This window comes from Sphaeramia orbicularis, chromosome 22, assembly GCF_902148855.1.
Source record: "Sphaeramia orbicularis chromosome 22, fSphaOr1.1, whole genome shotgun sequence".
Classification (NCBI taxonomy): domain Eukaryota; kingdom Metazoa; phylum Chordata; class Actinopteri; order Kurtiformes; family Apogonidae; genus Sphaeramia; species Sphaeramia orbicularis.
In genome coordinates, this window is record NC_043978.1 from 50,012,623 (window position 1) to 50,028,904 (window position 16,282).

The following is a 16,282-nucleotide window of genomic DNA, read 5'->3' on the forward strand; positions in this document are numbered from 1 at the left end:
CAAAAAAATGTTTTACTTGTAAATATCCATACTGATCCTTATCCTCCAAATTATATTGTTTTTTTATTTCATCAAATGATTTAAAAGTTTTCCCCTCAATGAGTGTACAAATGGCTGTTATTCCCTTTTCTCTCCACCTCAGAAATCTATTATCAGATTTAGCGGGGGTGAATTTATCTGACTGGGAAGGCCATACCAGGAGCTTACTATCATTTTCCAAATTATATTTCTTAATAATCACATTCCATATTTTCAATTCTTTGGCTGGGTTTACCTTTAAGGGCTGGGGGTACAGACTTGGTGGTGCAAAAGGTGTGTGTGTCAGAGAAAGGACCCTCTCCGGCGTCGCTGACAGCCTGTATTCTGAAACTGTAGCTGCTGGACTCGGTCAATCGCTGGACCTTGTACGTGTGGCTGGGGCCGCGGTAGATCGTAACAAACCTGAAAAACAGAAAGTGTGAATAAGTCACATACCCGGAGAGAAGACAGACAAAAAAACAGAGGGTGAATGAGATGAAACAGGTGGTCTGTCAGGGCTGTGAGATGAAGCTGAATGGAAAAAAGAACAAGGCAGAGATAAAAGGAAAGGGTGAGAGGAAGGCATGCTGGGACTGAAACTAGATTAGAAAAAGGTTGATAGAGATAGTTCAACATAGATCACCAGTGAAGGATGAGGCACCTCAGCTTTGTTCTCATTCTGTAACTTGCCAGTCTTTAGATTTTTCATTTCCAAAGCAAGGATTAATATCAGCCTTGTTGCAACTTTAGAGGCGTACAACCAATCAGAGCCACGACACAAGGGACTTTGACTCAACTGGCAAAACTATACCCACGTTGTTACGAAAATACAGGAACCCAGTTTTCTTGGCCATTAAAACCTTTAGCGTTAATTCATTGTTTAATAGAAAATGCTAGGAATGCACAAGACTGATGCAGCTGAGAGCTAAGAATTGGCTTTATTTTAGAGTCGAAGCCCTTTGGTTGCAACTTACATATTGTATATGTCCGTCCAACACACATCAGGAGCTTATAAATATTTTAAAAACATTTTTCTTTGGCTCAAATTCAGGACAACATGGGAAATGATAGATAGTTGGATAACTTTATTGTCATTCCAGGAAATAATAAAACAAAATTTTGTTACATGACTCTCGAGAGCACAATATAAAACATAAATACAGTTGTCAAAAATCAAATCTCAAATATAAAAAAGTGCCGTGTGCGTACTTTTAAAAATTGTTTTAAAAGTCTAAAATCTGTTTAAAAGTCTATAAAATAGCTCTGGCAGTGGATTTTTAGTGTCTTTCATTCCCCTGTGGGTGTTTGACTTCCTTCGTTGAGAGTTCAGAAGTCTTATGGCTCCTCACAAAAACAGCCTCCAAAACTGGTGGACTTACCTTCACAGACATCAGTGTATTAACCCTTTCATGCATTGTGGTCACTACAGTGGACAGTTCTTCTCCAGCTGTTCTCTTGTATATTCATGGGTTTAGTTCCATATCAGCCAACACAGTGGACACTTACAGGGGTTGGACAAAATAATGGAAACACCTTCACCTCAAGATGATAATGCCCCAATCCATACAGCTAGAATTGTTAAAGAATGGCATGAGGAACATTCTAATGAAGTTGAGCATCTCGTATGGCCGGCACAGTCCCCAGACCTCAACATTATTGAGCATTTATGGTCAGTTTTAGAGATTCAAGTAAGACGTCGATTTCCACCGCCATTGTCTCTAAAAGAGTTGGAGGGTATTCTAACTGAAGAATGGCTTAAAATTCCTCTGGAAACAATTCACAAGTTGTATGAATCAATACCTCGGAGAATTGAGGCTGTAATTGCCGCAAAAGGCGGACCTACACCATATTAAATTATATTTTGTTGATGTTTTAAGGTGTTTCCATTATTTTGTCCAACCCCTGTATGCATCATCTCAAACTGCAATTCATACCATTACTGTAACTTTGCTGTTCTTAATTGGTTCTTGAGTGGAAATCAATTGTTAATTGTTATTTTTTGCATATTATCTCCATGAAGTGAGTAATAACTAGTATTAGAATATGTTAAAATGTGAGAAAACATAAGATTAGCTGCACTAAACATGGTTTCATTTCACTGTTTTCATATCACTTTATGATATTGGGTTTTAAATACATGTTTCTTTGCTTCAAGAATAAAATTCATGGTGTAGCTGAGTGGACATTTTTGTAAATCTATGAAAAAAAGACCTCAGTCTCATTGTTTTTTTCATGCCTAAGGAGGAATAAAAACACTCAAAAAAAAAAAAGAACTCAACAAAGGTTCTCATAATTCATGCATGAAAGGGTTAAAGCCCATCAGTGTCAGATAAAGGGCTGTGATTGGCTCAACAGGTTGGAGCTGTGAGAAGAGCCAGACTGCTCTGCCACTGACACATCACATCTGCTTTCAGTCCATTTCCCAGCCTACTCTTAACTAATTTTGGAGGCTGCTTCAGACCATATTCACGATCAGATGGATGCCATTTAAACACTCACCGCAGCACCAGTTACCACTTAATTACCAGCTCAATAATTGCATGTAATTATTAAAATATCAATAGTCTAAAAATGCCTCAATAGATGTGATTACATGTAAAACGTTAGCTTGTGTTGAGTCATGTTTAGTGAAAAAATGAACACAAAAGGCATCAGTGGGACCTTAAAAATAGAGAGGAGAGGGGAGTACATCACGGAAAAGATAGTGGTTAGATTTATGACGGCATGGGAGGAACACTGACGGGGCATAGTCACAAATCTGATGAAAACGACAACCAAATAAGTTTTTAGCTATGTGGACGGACAGATTGATGGATCGAAGGTAAGATGATTAAACGAGTGAATGAGCGAGTCAGAGAGAGATAGGAGCTTGAGCTGAAAAGGGGGTCATTTATTTCTGCTATCAGGGTTTGAGCACAATAAGTCTGAGCGAGAAAGTTATGTAAGAGAGGAAAGAAAGAGAGAGAGAGAAAAAAAAAACAGCGAGGGAGATAGGTGAAAAAATAAAGGCTAGTGGAAAGTCAGTGGGAAATAGAGTATGTAATGGAGAGGGGGGTAAAGGAGTGGAAAGAGAGGTGATGGAGAACCTGCTGTAAAAGAGGGGGAAAAAAAAAGAGCAAAGAGATGGAAGAGGTCATGGTTTCAGTCAGAGGCTGTAACTCTAGATGAACTCTTTATGTAGCTGCACTACTGCGCAAAGATGAGTTTCTCTGGATGATTTATATAGTATTAATACCTCGCTGCTGACCCATCACATAAACTAACACTCAAAAAAACTAAAGTCCAAAATTATGTCTTTCCTAACATACTAAACATCATAAATCATAAACAGGTACATTGCAGTCACTGATATTGTGAAAATGTTCATCTTTCTTACCAAAATTTGTTTGTTGTTCTAAAAAAAAGTTACTTTATTGTCATAGTTGGACGATAATTGCAGATTTCCTATTTTTATTTGGAAAAAATCATCTCAGGGAGCAGTCCTGTTGAGTTGACTTGTGTTGTTCAAGCAAAAATCTAAGTTATTTTTAATTTGAACAAAAATTATTAAAGAAACCTCGCTGTTGGCCCATCAATAACACACACACAAAGACAGTAAAGTACACAGCGCATAAACTAACACTCAAAAAAACTAAAGTCCAAAATTATGTCTTTCCAAACACACTAAACATCATAAATTATGACCCCTTCTCATTTGGATGGAGCCGAGTGGCAGAATATCAAAACAATTAACACTCGCCAGAGCGCTGACAATAAACAAACACACACACACACACACACACAGAGACAAAATCACCAGGACACAGTTAATGAGATAAACAGTGTCTTTGGTCCGGAGCCAAACGGCAGTCCCATTATCCAGAGGCAGAGAGGAGCATGGACCAGGGCTAAAAAACCATCAGATCCATGTTCTTATTGTTGATATCCATCATTTTTCAATATCTAATGTCAGGCAGTTGGTTTTTTTCTACATCTATTTACGTTGCAATACCTCGTCCGCACTAGTTACACTGGTCTACAATTTTTTAGAAATGATTTGCTTCAGACATTAAATGTGCTAAATGTTACATATTTTAATAAGATTAATTGGAAAATAAATGACAAAAGTGTCGGTTTGCTGATGTTTTCAAGGTATATGATTAAGTGTTATTACACATATATATTGGTTTATGTACATTTATATAATAGTTTTATAAATCTTCCATTAAATAGAACCTGTAAAGTGAATGTATTCTAATGTGCAGACAGTGTTTTGAAGTAGGTCTTGTAGCTCTGAGACAAATATTCCTTTTGAGTCAAACCCATTCTCTCGTTAATTCTTGAGTTTCACATTTTGACCCAAGGCTGTATCTTGGAAAGTTCAGCCAACCAGTATTTTTGACTTGATTTTTCTTCATCAGTGACTCTCATGTGGTAAAATTTCGTTACTTTTATTCTGGAAGCATTTTCCTTGTAGACCAGTGTTATACGCAACGCTAACTTTTATCCAAGACTCTGCAGTTATTTACTTTTAACCCTTTCATGCATACTGGTCATTACAGTGGACAGTTCTTCTCCAGCTGTTCTCTTGTATATTCATGGGTTTGGTTGTTTTAGTTCCATATCAGCCAACACAGTGGACGCTTACGCATCATCCCATACACTGCAATCCACACCATTACTGTAACTTTGCTGTTCTTGATAAACCTGATCTGCACTAACATGTTTTAATGTAAATCAATTGTTATTGTTATTTGTTAGACAAAAAGTTTTTTTGCATATTATCTCGTTGACGTGAGTAATAACTAGCATTAGAGTAAGTTAAAATGTGAGAAAACATCAGATTAGCAGGATTACAATGGTTTTATTTCATTGTTTTCATCTCACTTTCTGATATTGGGTTTTAAACACGTTTCTTTACTTCAAAAATTAAATGCGTGGACATTTTTGCAACTCCATGAGAAAAAAACAAACTGGATCGCAATTTTTTTTTTCATGCCTAAGGAGGAATAAAAACAATTTAAAACTCTTGACTAAAGTTCTTATAATTTATGCATGAAAGGGTTAAAAACAGGTGAGATGTCGATGGTCTATCATTATCAGGGTTCCTACGGATTTCTACAAGATAAATTTAAGACTTTTTAAGACTATTTACAATATAATTTAATGCCCATTTCACAGCCATACTGGCAAAAATTCTTGATTAGTAAAATTTAGAAAAATTTATTTATTTACTCCAATGCCTCAATTCCCACCGTTCGGAGTCACTTCTCACCTAGGGCTGCAAAGTTAGTGATAATTGGTTCTTAATTTTAATATACATAGTCGGGTTGGAACGGGACATTTAACAGACACATTTAAACACAATAAAGTGAACAAGTTTATGGCAACATAATGTAAGACCTACCATATCAAATTTAATACCTTTTAAAGACTTTCAGGTATTAAATTCAGATTTGTAAATTCAAGACTTTTTAAGACCCCGTGGGAACCCTGATTATACAGACAAATACTAACATAATTTCCACTGTGCACATTAATGTTATCTATGCCCACTGAAAAACTCCACTTTTACTTTGCACATTCGTTTATTGTTGCACCTACCATTTGACTGTACAGATTTTTTTTACCAGCTCTGTTTTTATACTTCTAGTTTCTTATGTACAATGCATTTGCTCTTGTGTTCTATTTTTTTTTTTTATTGTTGTAACTACATATTACTTATTTATTCCCTTGTTTTATGATTTATGTACGGCACTTTGGCCAACTGTAAAGTTTTTAAAGTGATTTATAAATAAATTTGGTATGGTATGGTATAGGATAAGATAAGATAAGATAAGATAAGATAAGATATTATTTTTCCCACCGTGGGAAAATTTCAGTTAACAGCAGCTACATACATGCAAGTGCAGAGAAAAAAAAAACAGGTAGAAAAACCATGCGAAAGTGAAAAATGAAATATAAAGAGAAAAATAAGAAATGTGTGATTTACATAAATATTTATATAAATATAGAATTCAAAGTAAAATTAAAATTAAATATTATTTGCATTTTTTTTATATTGCATATTAAATTGTGTTCTATTTTTTGTGTGTTTCACGCTGCTGCAGTACAATTTCCCAATTTGGGATCGATAAAGTATATCTATCTATTACATGACACCAGTTTCTTCTTTTCTTTTAACAGCATGGAAAGTGTAAAAAGCTTTCCTCGAAGGTCTTGGCATACCGCACCAATATTAGGACGCTTGTATCAGTTATAAAATCATCATTAACTTGAAGCGCCCTCGTACGTCTAGAGCCGTCAGAGCCCCCATAAACCTGAGTGGGGGACTTGTTACTGACTTTAGCTGAGATTCATTGACAGCAGAGGAGTCAAAGAGTGAAATGGAGTGGAGTACAGTGAAGAATTATATGATCAAAGGGATAAAATCTTCCCCCTTTTTTCCTGGATCTACTTGAAAATGTAATTGTGGTTCATCCTACTGTGCTGGTTGTAACAAACATACAAACAAAAACGCCTTTGGTGAAGGTTAATCATTGAATTTGTCACAGGTTTTTGGTAATTTTAATAAGTAGACATTTTTCTCCAGTGTTGAATGGTCTTGCGTGGCTACTGTCGATAAGGTCGGCATTAGAGTCACAGCAAGAGAAGCAATTTATTTTCAAAGCGGCTGAACGCTTGTAGAAAAACAGATGAATGCACAAAGAAAAAGAAAAAGCCAAATGTGAGAGTGACAGGATGGAAAAATGCACAACACAAGTAAATGATTACACACACCAGTGGTTGGCGTGACGGACGGGTCAAAACATTCCGTTAGAATGCAGGGACTAATGGATTCACGCGCTGATGAAAACATGAATGAATTAAACCTCAGAAACTTCAGGGAAAAAAAGGATGGAAAATGAAGGAGCTGAGAAATGGAATAATCAAACTATGGTCAAACTTGTTCTAAATGACACAAACTGCAGCCAGGCTTTGGCTTTTACAGCTCTTCTTCAACCTGTCTTATATTATTGGATCCATTGTGTTAAAAGCCTTTATAAATTTTCGCTGCCCCTGTTACCATGGCGACCTCCGACTCCAAATACCCCTGCCAGGAAGCATTCTGGGAAAAACGGATAAGAAACGAGAGTTAAATGAGAAAAATCAAACTAATTTAGTCGGCTTTTGAAGGCCAACAACTGAGAGGACAAGTGAAAATTAAAAACAGCCCTGAGTGATAAAGGGAGGATGGAGCGAGAGCAACAAGTCGATAGAAGAGGATGGAAAAGAAGGCAGAACAAGATGGACAGAAGGAGGAAAGGAATGGGATTGTACAGGGTGACACAAAAAAACGGGAACTTTTTAACAATCCAATAAAACCAAGAGTGATGGAAGAAAAATATTTTATTCATAGTAATTGAAACCTTAAATCATGCCATTTAAGAAACAATGATGGAATTTTCATTTTTTAAAAATGACTTCCTGTAGATGGCGTCCTCCTGTACGAATGCATTCTTGAAATCTGCTGTTGAGATTCCTCATTGACCGCTACAACATCTCAGCTGGGATACTGTGAATTTCATCCTGAATTCTCTGTTTTAACTCATCCACAGTTCTTGGTCGAGTCGTGTACACTTTACTCTTGAGATAGCCCCACAAGAAAAAATCACAAACGGGCAAATCTGGTGATCTAGGGGGCCAGGGAACGTTACCGAATCTTGAGATCACACGGTTACCGAACAATTCTCGCATAGCCGCCAATGGTTACTAAAATGGGGGTGTGTTTACTTGCTCAAGGTCACTGTCTCGCAGTGCTGCCACTTGCTCATGTCTGCCAATACGCACTTCAAAAAGTCCCGTTTTTTTGGGTCACCCTGTATATTATTGAACCCCAGAAAACAACTTTTTTTTTTTTTTTTAAATTATCTAACACACCCACAAAACGGAGATGTCGCAACATGGAAGAGGGAAAACAAAGAAAAGATGAAATGGGAGGAAGAAGGGGGGGGGGGGGTCACCCAAAGGTGAATTCACATTTCTAATAATAAAATAAGACAGATAAATATGAATTACATTAGCCAAAGACAACAGACAGCGGAGCAGTGAGAGACACAACCACAGACTGGAGAGCCAAAGAACATAAATCTGCACTAAAGCTTGTTTGCTTAAAAATTACACTGAGGAAATTATATTTGGAGAAATTGCACTTGGCTATTCGATATGTTTGTTTACAGAGCACGACGTCCCCAAGACTTGGATGCCTTTCCTTAATTCAAAGTGGCCTTTTAATCCCCCACCCTCAAGACATTAGAATTAGTACTGAAGCATCTGGTTACCAAGGTGACCTATCCAATCGTAAAAGACCTGTTAATTTATTCTAACAGGGTATGAAGAAGGCGGCAGGAAGAAAAGAGGAGCCAAGGGGGGAGGAGGGGACCCCATCCTGTCTGTCGTTGTAGTCCATTTATAACAAGGGTACACCGTAAATGCAGCCACTGGCGGACCTAAGAGCTGTGTCATAACCACTGGATGGTGCAAATAATGAACCCAACAACAACGTCAATTAGATCCAGTCAGTCCGAAATAACACATAATAACAGAGTAATTCAGCGATTTATGGAGCACAGGGAGAATTTCCTGTAGGAGGATGAGATGGCGGTAAGGAGGAAGGGATAAATACAATTTGTGTTTCTGGCCTTTTTGGGAATTTAGCTATTTCATTCATTCATTTTCTGAACCCGCTTTATCCTCACTAGGGTCACGGGGGTCGCTTGGAGCCTATCCCAGCTACATAGGGGCGAAGGCGGGGTACACCCTGGACAAGTCGCCAGTTCATCGCAGGGCTGCGAATTTAGCTATTTGCTTCTATATAATTCATAGCGATAAAAGCATTTGTAATGGACAAATCTGGGGCTTGTGTTGTGGAGCACGTTCGACAAATTTGGGATTTCCGTAACCTAAAACTCCATACTTGTAAACGGGTCAAGAGCGATATATTTCACACAATCTCACACAGATACAAGGAACTAAAAAATATAAACCAGGTTAAAAGCGACACAGATGCCGCAGCTAAAACCAGGAAGGAACATGACAACCAAATGTCATGCTGTTAACCCTTTCATGCATGAATTAACCCTTTCATGCATAGTGGTCACTACAGTGGACAGTTACTCTACAGCTTTAATCTTGTATATTCATGGGTTTTGTTGTTTTAGTTCCATATCAACCAACACAGTGGACACTTATGCATCATCTCATAAACTGTGGATCTACAAATACACATAACGTTTAATAACAGAATGTTGGTAAAATTGCATTTACCTCTCTTAAGACATTTTATGGTGTTCATATTTTTTCAGTTTATTCAAATTTTTTGTAACAGTATAGTTTGTTAATGTAAACATTTTCGTGTACTTTAACTTTTTTACACCAAAACAAAGAGAAAATTTGTAGTTGTCATTATTTATAGGATATTATGATAATATTTTACTGCTCTGATCCACTTGAGAACTAATTGGTGGTAAGTTGTGCTACTTTTATTCTGGAAGCATTTTACTTGTAGACCAGTGTAATAAAAGCTTTTTAGTTTTCAAGAGTACACTCTCTTCAGAGGGAAAAATAATGTAAAAAAAAAAAAACCCAAAACATTATCCTTGGATCTGAATGGACAGAGAAAATTGCAAGGTTTAATTCACTCCCACATAGAAAATTCTGCCTTTACAAACAAAGTAAACAACATTCTATGCGTGTGTAGCTTATGTACAGTCTGAACTCTAATTGTATGTGTAGAATCACAGGAACATCAGCGGATGAACCAAATACGGTGCCTTCAGACATATGTATACAGTAAAAACCCAAAGGCATCCAACCGTAGTCGCACTAACCAGCACAGATTAGCACCTTAATCACTCTGCCAAAGAGAAAAACAGCAAATACGACTCTACACTGTGAAAGCAGCGTCCGTTTGGCTGCCAAGGAGGGTGTTTGTTTGTGTGATGGGGAGGTTAACTGATCACAGCCTGGACCCCATCTGTTACCTACTGCACTCTGGACCCACCGGACCGGGGCTGCCAAGTACAAACCAGCCAAGACCCAATTTAAACACTGATATCCGGCCCGGCAGAATGGTCAGAGGGATGGACAGACTGACGGGGGTGGGGGGGGAGGGGGGGTGAGTCATGCAATCTGACAGGTGGGCAGAACGGCAAACCTGTGAAAGTGGTCCTCTTCCCTTTTGTTTGTCCACCCACTCACATTTCTGCCATTTCTATTCATGTCTGGGTGAATTATAGGCACTTGAACGTTAACAAAATAGCCCTCTTTCCCTGCACTTTGTGATTGTGCACTTCTTTCTTTGCTGGTATTCTTGTTCTGCTGCTTCCTCTCGCCCTCCGTCTGTTAAATCTGTCTCCCTGTTTTCTCGTCCTTCCTGCCTGACTGGCCTGTTAAATGGACACGTTTGATTGTCAGAGGCTGAATCCTGGCCGTCTCCGTATGCGCTCAGCGTGACTGCACCCTGGTACAAGTCGTTAACACACACACACACACGCACACACACACTTATACACATGCATGGACCCGCGCCTCTTTCTCATCCTCTACATATTACATCCTCCTTGTGTGTGTGTGTGTGTGTGTGTGTGTATTATTGACTTTGTGGGGCCTGATTAGCTGTTATTGACCAACCGCTGCTCGAAGAGAAAATGGAGCACAGTGTTAGAGGTTTAAAGAGCATGTCCCTTGAAGCAAACGTCGCATACATAATATTTTGTGTTTCTCCTGTGTATCTAGTCTAGACAAGGCAAGTCTCATACGACCAAAAACATGTGGAACTTATAAATTAGCGCAAAACTTATAAATGTAAAAAAAAATAAATATAAATTTCTGGTGACTCCAGACATTCAAAACGGAAACTTTTTTTTTTTTGCTAAAATTAATTTGTTTTGATCATGTAATAGTTTGCTATGCTATGTTGCAAATAAACATTAATTTTAAACGACATTTAGTCTATGTAATGTATATTATTATGGACGGAGGCAGTAAAGCCAGGTGTAGATTACTGCACAAAGTGAGAATTGGATTTTCCTTGGTCAGGATATGTACAGTCAGTCCAGCTGTGATTTACAAGGCTGACAATTAAAACTGAACAAACAAGAACTCAAACTATGAATTATGAAAGAGCTGCAGCATCTGAAACTGACCACAATGAACACTTGACAGATAAACAGAACCACAGTGCTGCAGTTTGTCATGTCTTTTATGGATTGTGATCGTCTCTCTCAACTCACCATATAATTTTTATTAGTAAGTTTTCATTTTTAATTTTATCAATTACTAGAAATTTCAGGTGACCCATTTAAATTCCAGGCGACCCCACGTGGGGTCCCGACCCCAAGGTTGAAAAACACTACCATAAACTGTAAAATCATTCCGACAATGCAAATGTTGTAGGATTTCCCTCTTCTAATTTATTGACTTTTTTTTTTTTATGTTTTTAAGTTTATACTGTATGTTTCATGGTGCTAGATTCAGTTGCTACATGCACAGGCTGAAAAACACTGCCTTAAGTGCAGAGCTGTATAGACTATTTGATACCTCATGCAATTTAATGGATTGGAAGTAAAAAAAAAAAGAAAAAAAAGAAAAAAAAGTTTTTTGTTTTTTTTTATTTTTTATTAAGGGAAAGCTATAGATATATGTGAAAGGAGATAATTTGTTATTAACAAATTTAATGACAGGATTTGCCCAAATGTAAATAAATACAAAGTGGAGAGCATCACAACTGGTTGGTTATAAACAAGTTTTGTTTATGGCGATTTTGGTTGTTCCTTATATACTGTTTGCGCTTTTGTACAGATATGATAAGAATAATGGACAACACTCTAACACTGCTCGTCTCCTCTGCTAATTATTCTATGTGTGAGTTTTGCATATGTTGGAAGTCATATTCTGTGAATTTGTGTACTAATGTAATAAAACCCCTCTCAATAATGTAATTCCATTGATCTGTGTAGTAGTGCTGACTGAATTGAATGAAAGGACCTTCTGTGGCCTCTGAGTGTACGTCATGAGGTAAACACTTATGTAAGAGGATTACGGCGCCGTGTGTACACCCACCTGTGGTTCTTGTCTTCCATCTGTAGTGTGTAGACCATGTCGTCAGCCAGCAGGGCCCGCGTATGTGTGTTGCTGGCATTTTCACCCCACTTCAGTTTCAGGCTCTGGGGGCCGGCGGCTGAGCACTCGAGAGGGGGAGGGGCCGGAGGGAGGGGGCGTGTCCTCACCACCAGAGGGGCGCTGGAGGGACTAGAGCCGATGGCATTCACCGCCTGGATCTGCACACTGAACGGGTACAAAAAAAAAAAAAAAAAAAGAGAGGAGGAAAAACGTAAGACCTAGAGGATTTCAGCAGAAGTTTTGAAGGTACCTGGTCCAGGGTAGAGCTCAAACAGAGGAGCCTCAATCAAGGTCAAGGTCAAGTTTATTTATATGACACATCTACAACAAAGCAAAGAGCCCAAAGTGTTGTACAAAAATATAGGTAAAAACATAAGATAAAACTAATAAAAATACACAGATGTTAAGCCTGTAACGGGTCACGTACTGAACTGTTTCAGTACGCACCTGTTCGGTTCAGTACACAGCTGTACCGAAACGGCACAGTATGAGAAAAAGAAAAAGGAACTAAAGACATTTTTTGATGCGGGCTTGATTTGAAATTTTTTCACATTTTTGTATTCCCAAGACATGGGAGCATTAGAAAATCTGGGCTAAAGTTGAATCTGAAAATTTTCCTGAAATACCCCCCCCCCCCCCCCAATTCAGTACATGTACTCCTGGATGTGTCATGTTACTTTCTAGTACGTGTGTTTGCAGATTATACAACCATAATAGCAGGGCTTTATAAGTGAGGAGGCTAATGTGGTGTATTACCTTCAATCTGGGATTCTGGTACGACCTCTTTTCCAAGTACCATCATTATTATTCTCTATGCTACCGTCAATGACACTCGATAGACCTAAACACTGTATAATCACGCTCTTTTTTTTTCCTTTTTCTTTTTTTCTGAAAATGTAGCTGCATACAGTACGGGCCAAAACAATCACTGCTGCACAGTTGGATTTCAACCTTAAACCAGAAAACCCAGAGTTAATAATGCATTCCCCTGCACTGAGCTTTTCTTTGAACCCCCATCCTCCCTCTGTGTGATCAGGTGATTAGCATCCATATCAGAGGCCCTGAACCAGAGAGCATCCATCGCCTGACATTTAATTACTTTAACTGTAACCTTTCATTCTAATTCATGGGGCTGAGCGAAGACGGTGGAAAAGGGCACTGTTCTGTCATCCACTAGGTAACTACGCCTATGCACAACACATGATAAGACTGAAAAACTACAAAAAGGATTAAGAGGATAAAGAGGACAACTGTTAATGATGAGAGCTTACATGTAGTTATACTGGGGATTTACATATCAATTCAATTCTGGATAGATGAGGTTTTGACACCTCTACAAACTCATTTTCATTCAGGGGCCACATTCAAACCAATGGGATCTCAAGTGGGCTGCACCACTACAATAATGAACATAATAATCTATGAATAATAATCAAAATTTTCGTTTTTGTTTTTTGTGTGAAAATTGAATACTTTATGAAAATGTGAATAACCTGAACAACCACGTACATCCTGAAATATCTATTAAAAAAAATAAGTGCATGTCGCGGCTTATTATTAACACAATTTCTCCAAATGCAGAAAACATTTATTAATGGGCATTACACTGTCAAAATTGCACGTACTTTTCTTTTAAAAATTTCAGGTTTCTCATATTTGTTCAGATTATTCACATTTTATTGTCAAAGTATTTGTAAATGTAAATATTTTCATAATGCAATTTTACTTTTTTCACACTAAACCAAGGAGAAAACTTGTAGTTGTCATTATTAATAGGTTATTATATTATTATTTTACTTGATATCACATTGATCTGTATTTGGCCCCTGAACACCCTTGACTGTCAGTATTTTCAGTGTAATTTTTGCACTTCTGAAATTCACCCCATGGGCCAGATTAGACCATTTGGCAGGCCGGTTTTGGCCCGCGGGCACCTCTGTATCATTCAGTATCATTTTTTTCCCCCGCTTTTCTTCAGACATCAATGGTAATGACAAATGTAATCGCTGAATCCATGAAATGTGTGGTCCTCCTTATATTATGTGACATTGGGTACAGTTACATGATGTTCTTTAAGTCCGATTTATTTTTCTAGAAGAAATTAATTCAGAAGTAAAGTACTTTCTCTTCTCTTTACATGGAAATGTTAAACCCGAATAAAGGTTTACATGAGAAACATTTATTCGGTTCTGACAGCCCTTCTGTTAGCTTAGCTTAGCATAGTCACTGCATTTCCATGGTCACACATAGCCAGTTTTTTAAAGGTGATTTCTTGTCTTTTGTAAGTGACTTTCTGAAATCCGATTCTCCCTAATTATTTCTTTAGATCTGCGACTTACTGCACTCATACAATCTTGGGACTGTTGTGTTGACGGAAGCTGGAAAATCTTTTCGTTGGAAGGGATGCATGCGCTAAATTAGCTTTGCTTTACCATTTTAGCTTTGCATTAGTTTTTATTTCCCAAGATTTTCTTACTGCAGTAAGTCACATGACCATGATTTGAGCCTCAATTTGTGATCATATTGACCCCAACGGACTAAAGGAATGATTAGGGAGGACTGAATTTCACAAAATCACTCATAAAATACAACAAATCACCTATAAAAGTATGGCTACGTCTGACCATAGGAATGAAGCAATTATGCTAAGCTAGGCTAAGCTAAGCTAACAGAAGAGCTGCGAGAACAAGGCAGTCGGTGCACTGCAGTGCAAACTGATTAGCCCACTTATTGAACTCATTAGTGCATGACAAATGAATTAATAAAAAACAAGTGGTGAACTATTCTTCAGGGTTTTAAATTCTGGTAGATCCCATCAGAATAGCCCACTGGAACGGTTTGGGTTGACTAGACTGCAGTGCATATTCTTCCACCAGCGCAGAATGTGTGCGTCATCGCGACAGGACAAGACAACGAGCATGTGCAGAATGGAAGGAATAAAGTCCCAACAGAATAAAGGGTTTACATGTCCCAGGAATAATTTAGCCCGGATTCAAAAGTGGATTAAACCAGTGACTTTATTCGGGTTTAAATTTAATCCGAACTATTCTTTTTCAACTGGAATCAGGTGTTTACATGGGCATCTGAAATAGGATCTAACCTTTAATCAGTTTAAACCAGGAATAAAAGTTGTCATGTAAACACACGGATTCAGAGGTATTTTGGAAATGTGTGATGGTGTTGCTATCATCATCATCCTCTTCACACTAGGTAAAAAAATTTTAATCTAGGCAGATATTCTGAACACGCTGCTTTTTTCTTCCCCTTTTTTTGCCTTTTATATCACAGCGCTCTGTTCATAGTTTCTCTTGGGCCTCCTGGCTGCTCTGTGGAAATCACACATCTGAGTCTGACAGTGACTGGAAACACTCAAACAATGGTATTGCAGTCATAGTCAGCACCTCATATCACAAAAAATCCCCACAAAGGAGAGGAGACGTGGCTGAAAGTGCTGATTTAGAGTTTGATGTAGGCTTAGAGGAAACTGTTTGGAAAAACAGCACATCGCTATAGTCAATTGTGCTCAGTAAGGGTCTACGTAACCATATAACTAATGAGGTTTGTCCAGTGATCAAAACAAAACCAACTGCACAAACTACACGTAACACTAACTTGTGCATAAAACAAAATGAACAAAACCCAGAACCATTGGAATCTGACACCACGTGAGCTGCAGCTGCAACAGAAATGAACTGAACTCAATACGGTAAGATGTTTAGAAATGTTACCACTAGGGATGTAACAATATGAAAATTTCGTATCACGGTTATTGTGACCAAAGTTATCACGGTAAGCATTATTATCGCAATACTGTTGAAATTGTGCTCAAAACGTTCGAAAAGTACTTATATACACACTGAAATAATTTAATCAAGTTGTATTTTGAAAAATAAATAAATAAATAAATTAATTAAATTAAATAATAGCCACAGTGTACTTTCTGTTGGCAGGAACGTTAAAATATTAACATGTAAACAATCAAATATACAAATGTGTATTAAAAATGGAAACTTACGGACACTGTTTGACCAGTTTCCATATCAAGTTTGAGTTGTTTTAGTTTCTTTTTCATAGATATATATATATATATATATATATATATATATATATATATATATATATA

The 16,282-nt window shown here is 37.7% G+C and overlaps 1 protein-coding gene across 1 annotated transcript in view; it reads right to left on the reverse strand.

Annotated features, from left to right (window-relative positions):
* fndc3ba (fibronectin type III domain containing 3Ba) overlaps positions 1–16,282 on the reverse strand; it is a 260,323-nt gene that overhangs the window by 14,045 nt on the left and 229,996 nt on the right. Inside the window, exons 24-25 of the mRNA XM_030127293.1 lie at positions 12,100–12,324; positions 275–441 (exon numbers count right to left, since the gene is read on the reverse strand). Of these exons, the coding sequence (XP_029983153.1) occupies positions 275–441; positions 12,100–12,324 (392 nt within the window). The remainder of the gene's footprint in view (positions 1–274; positions 442–12,099; positions 12,325–16,282) is intronic.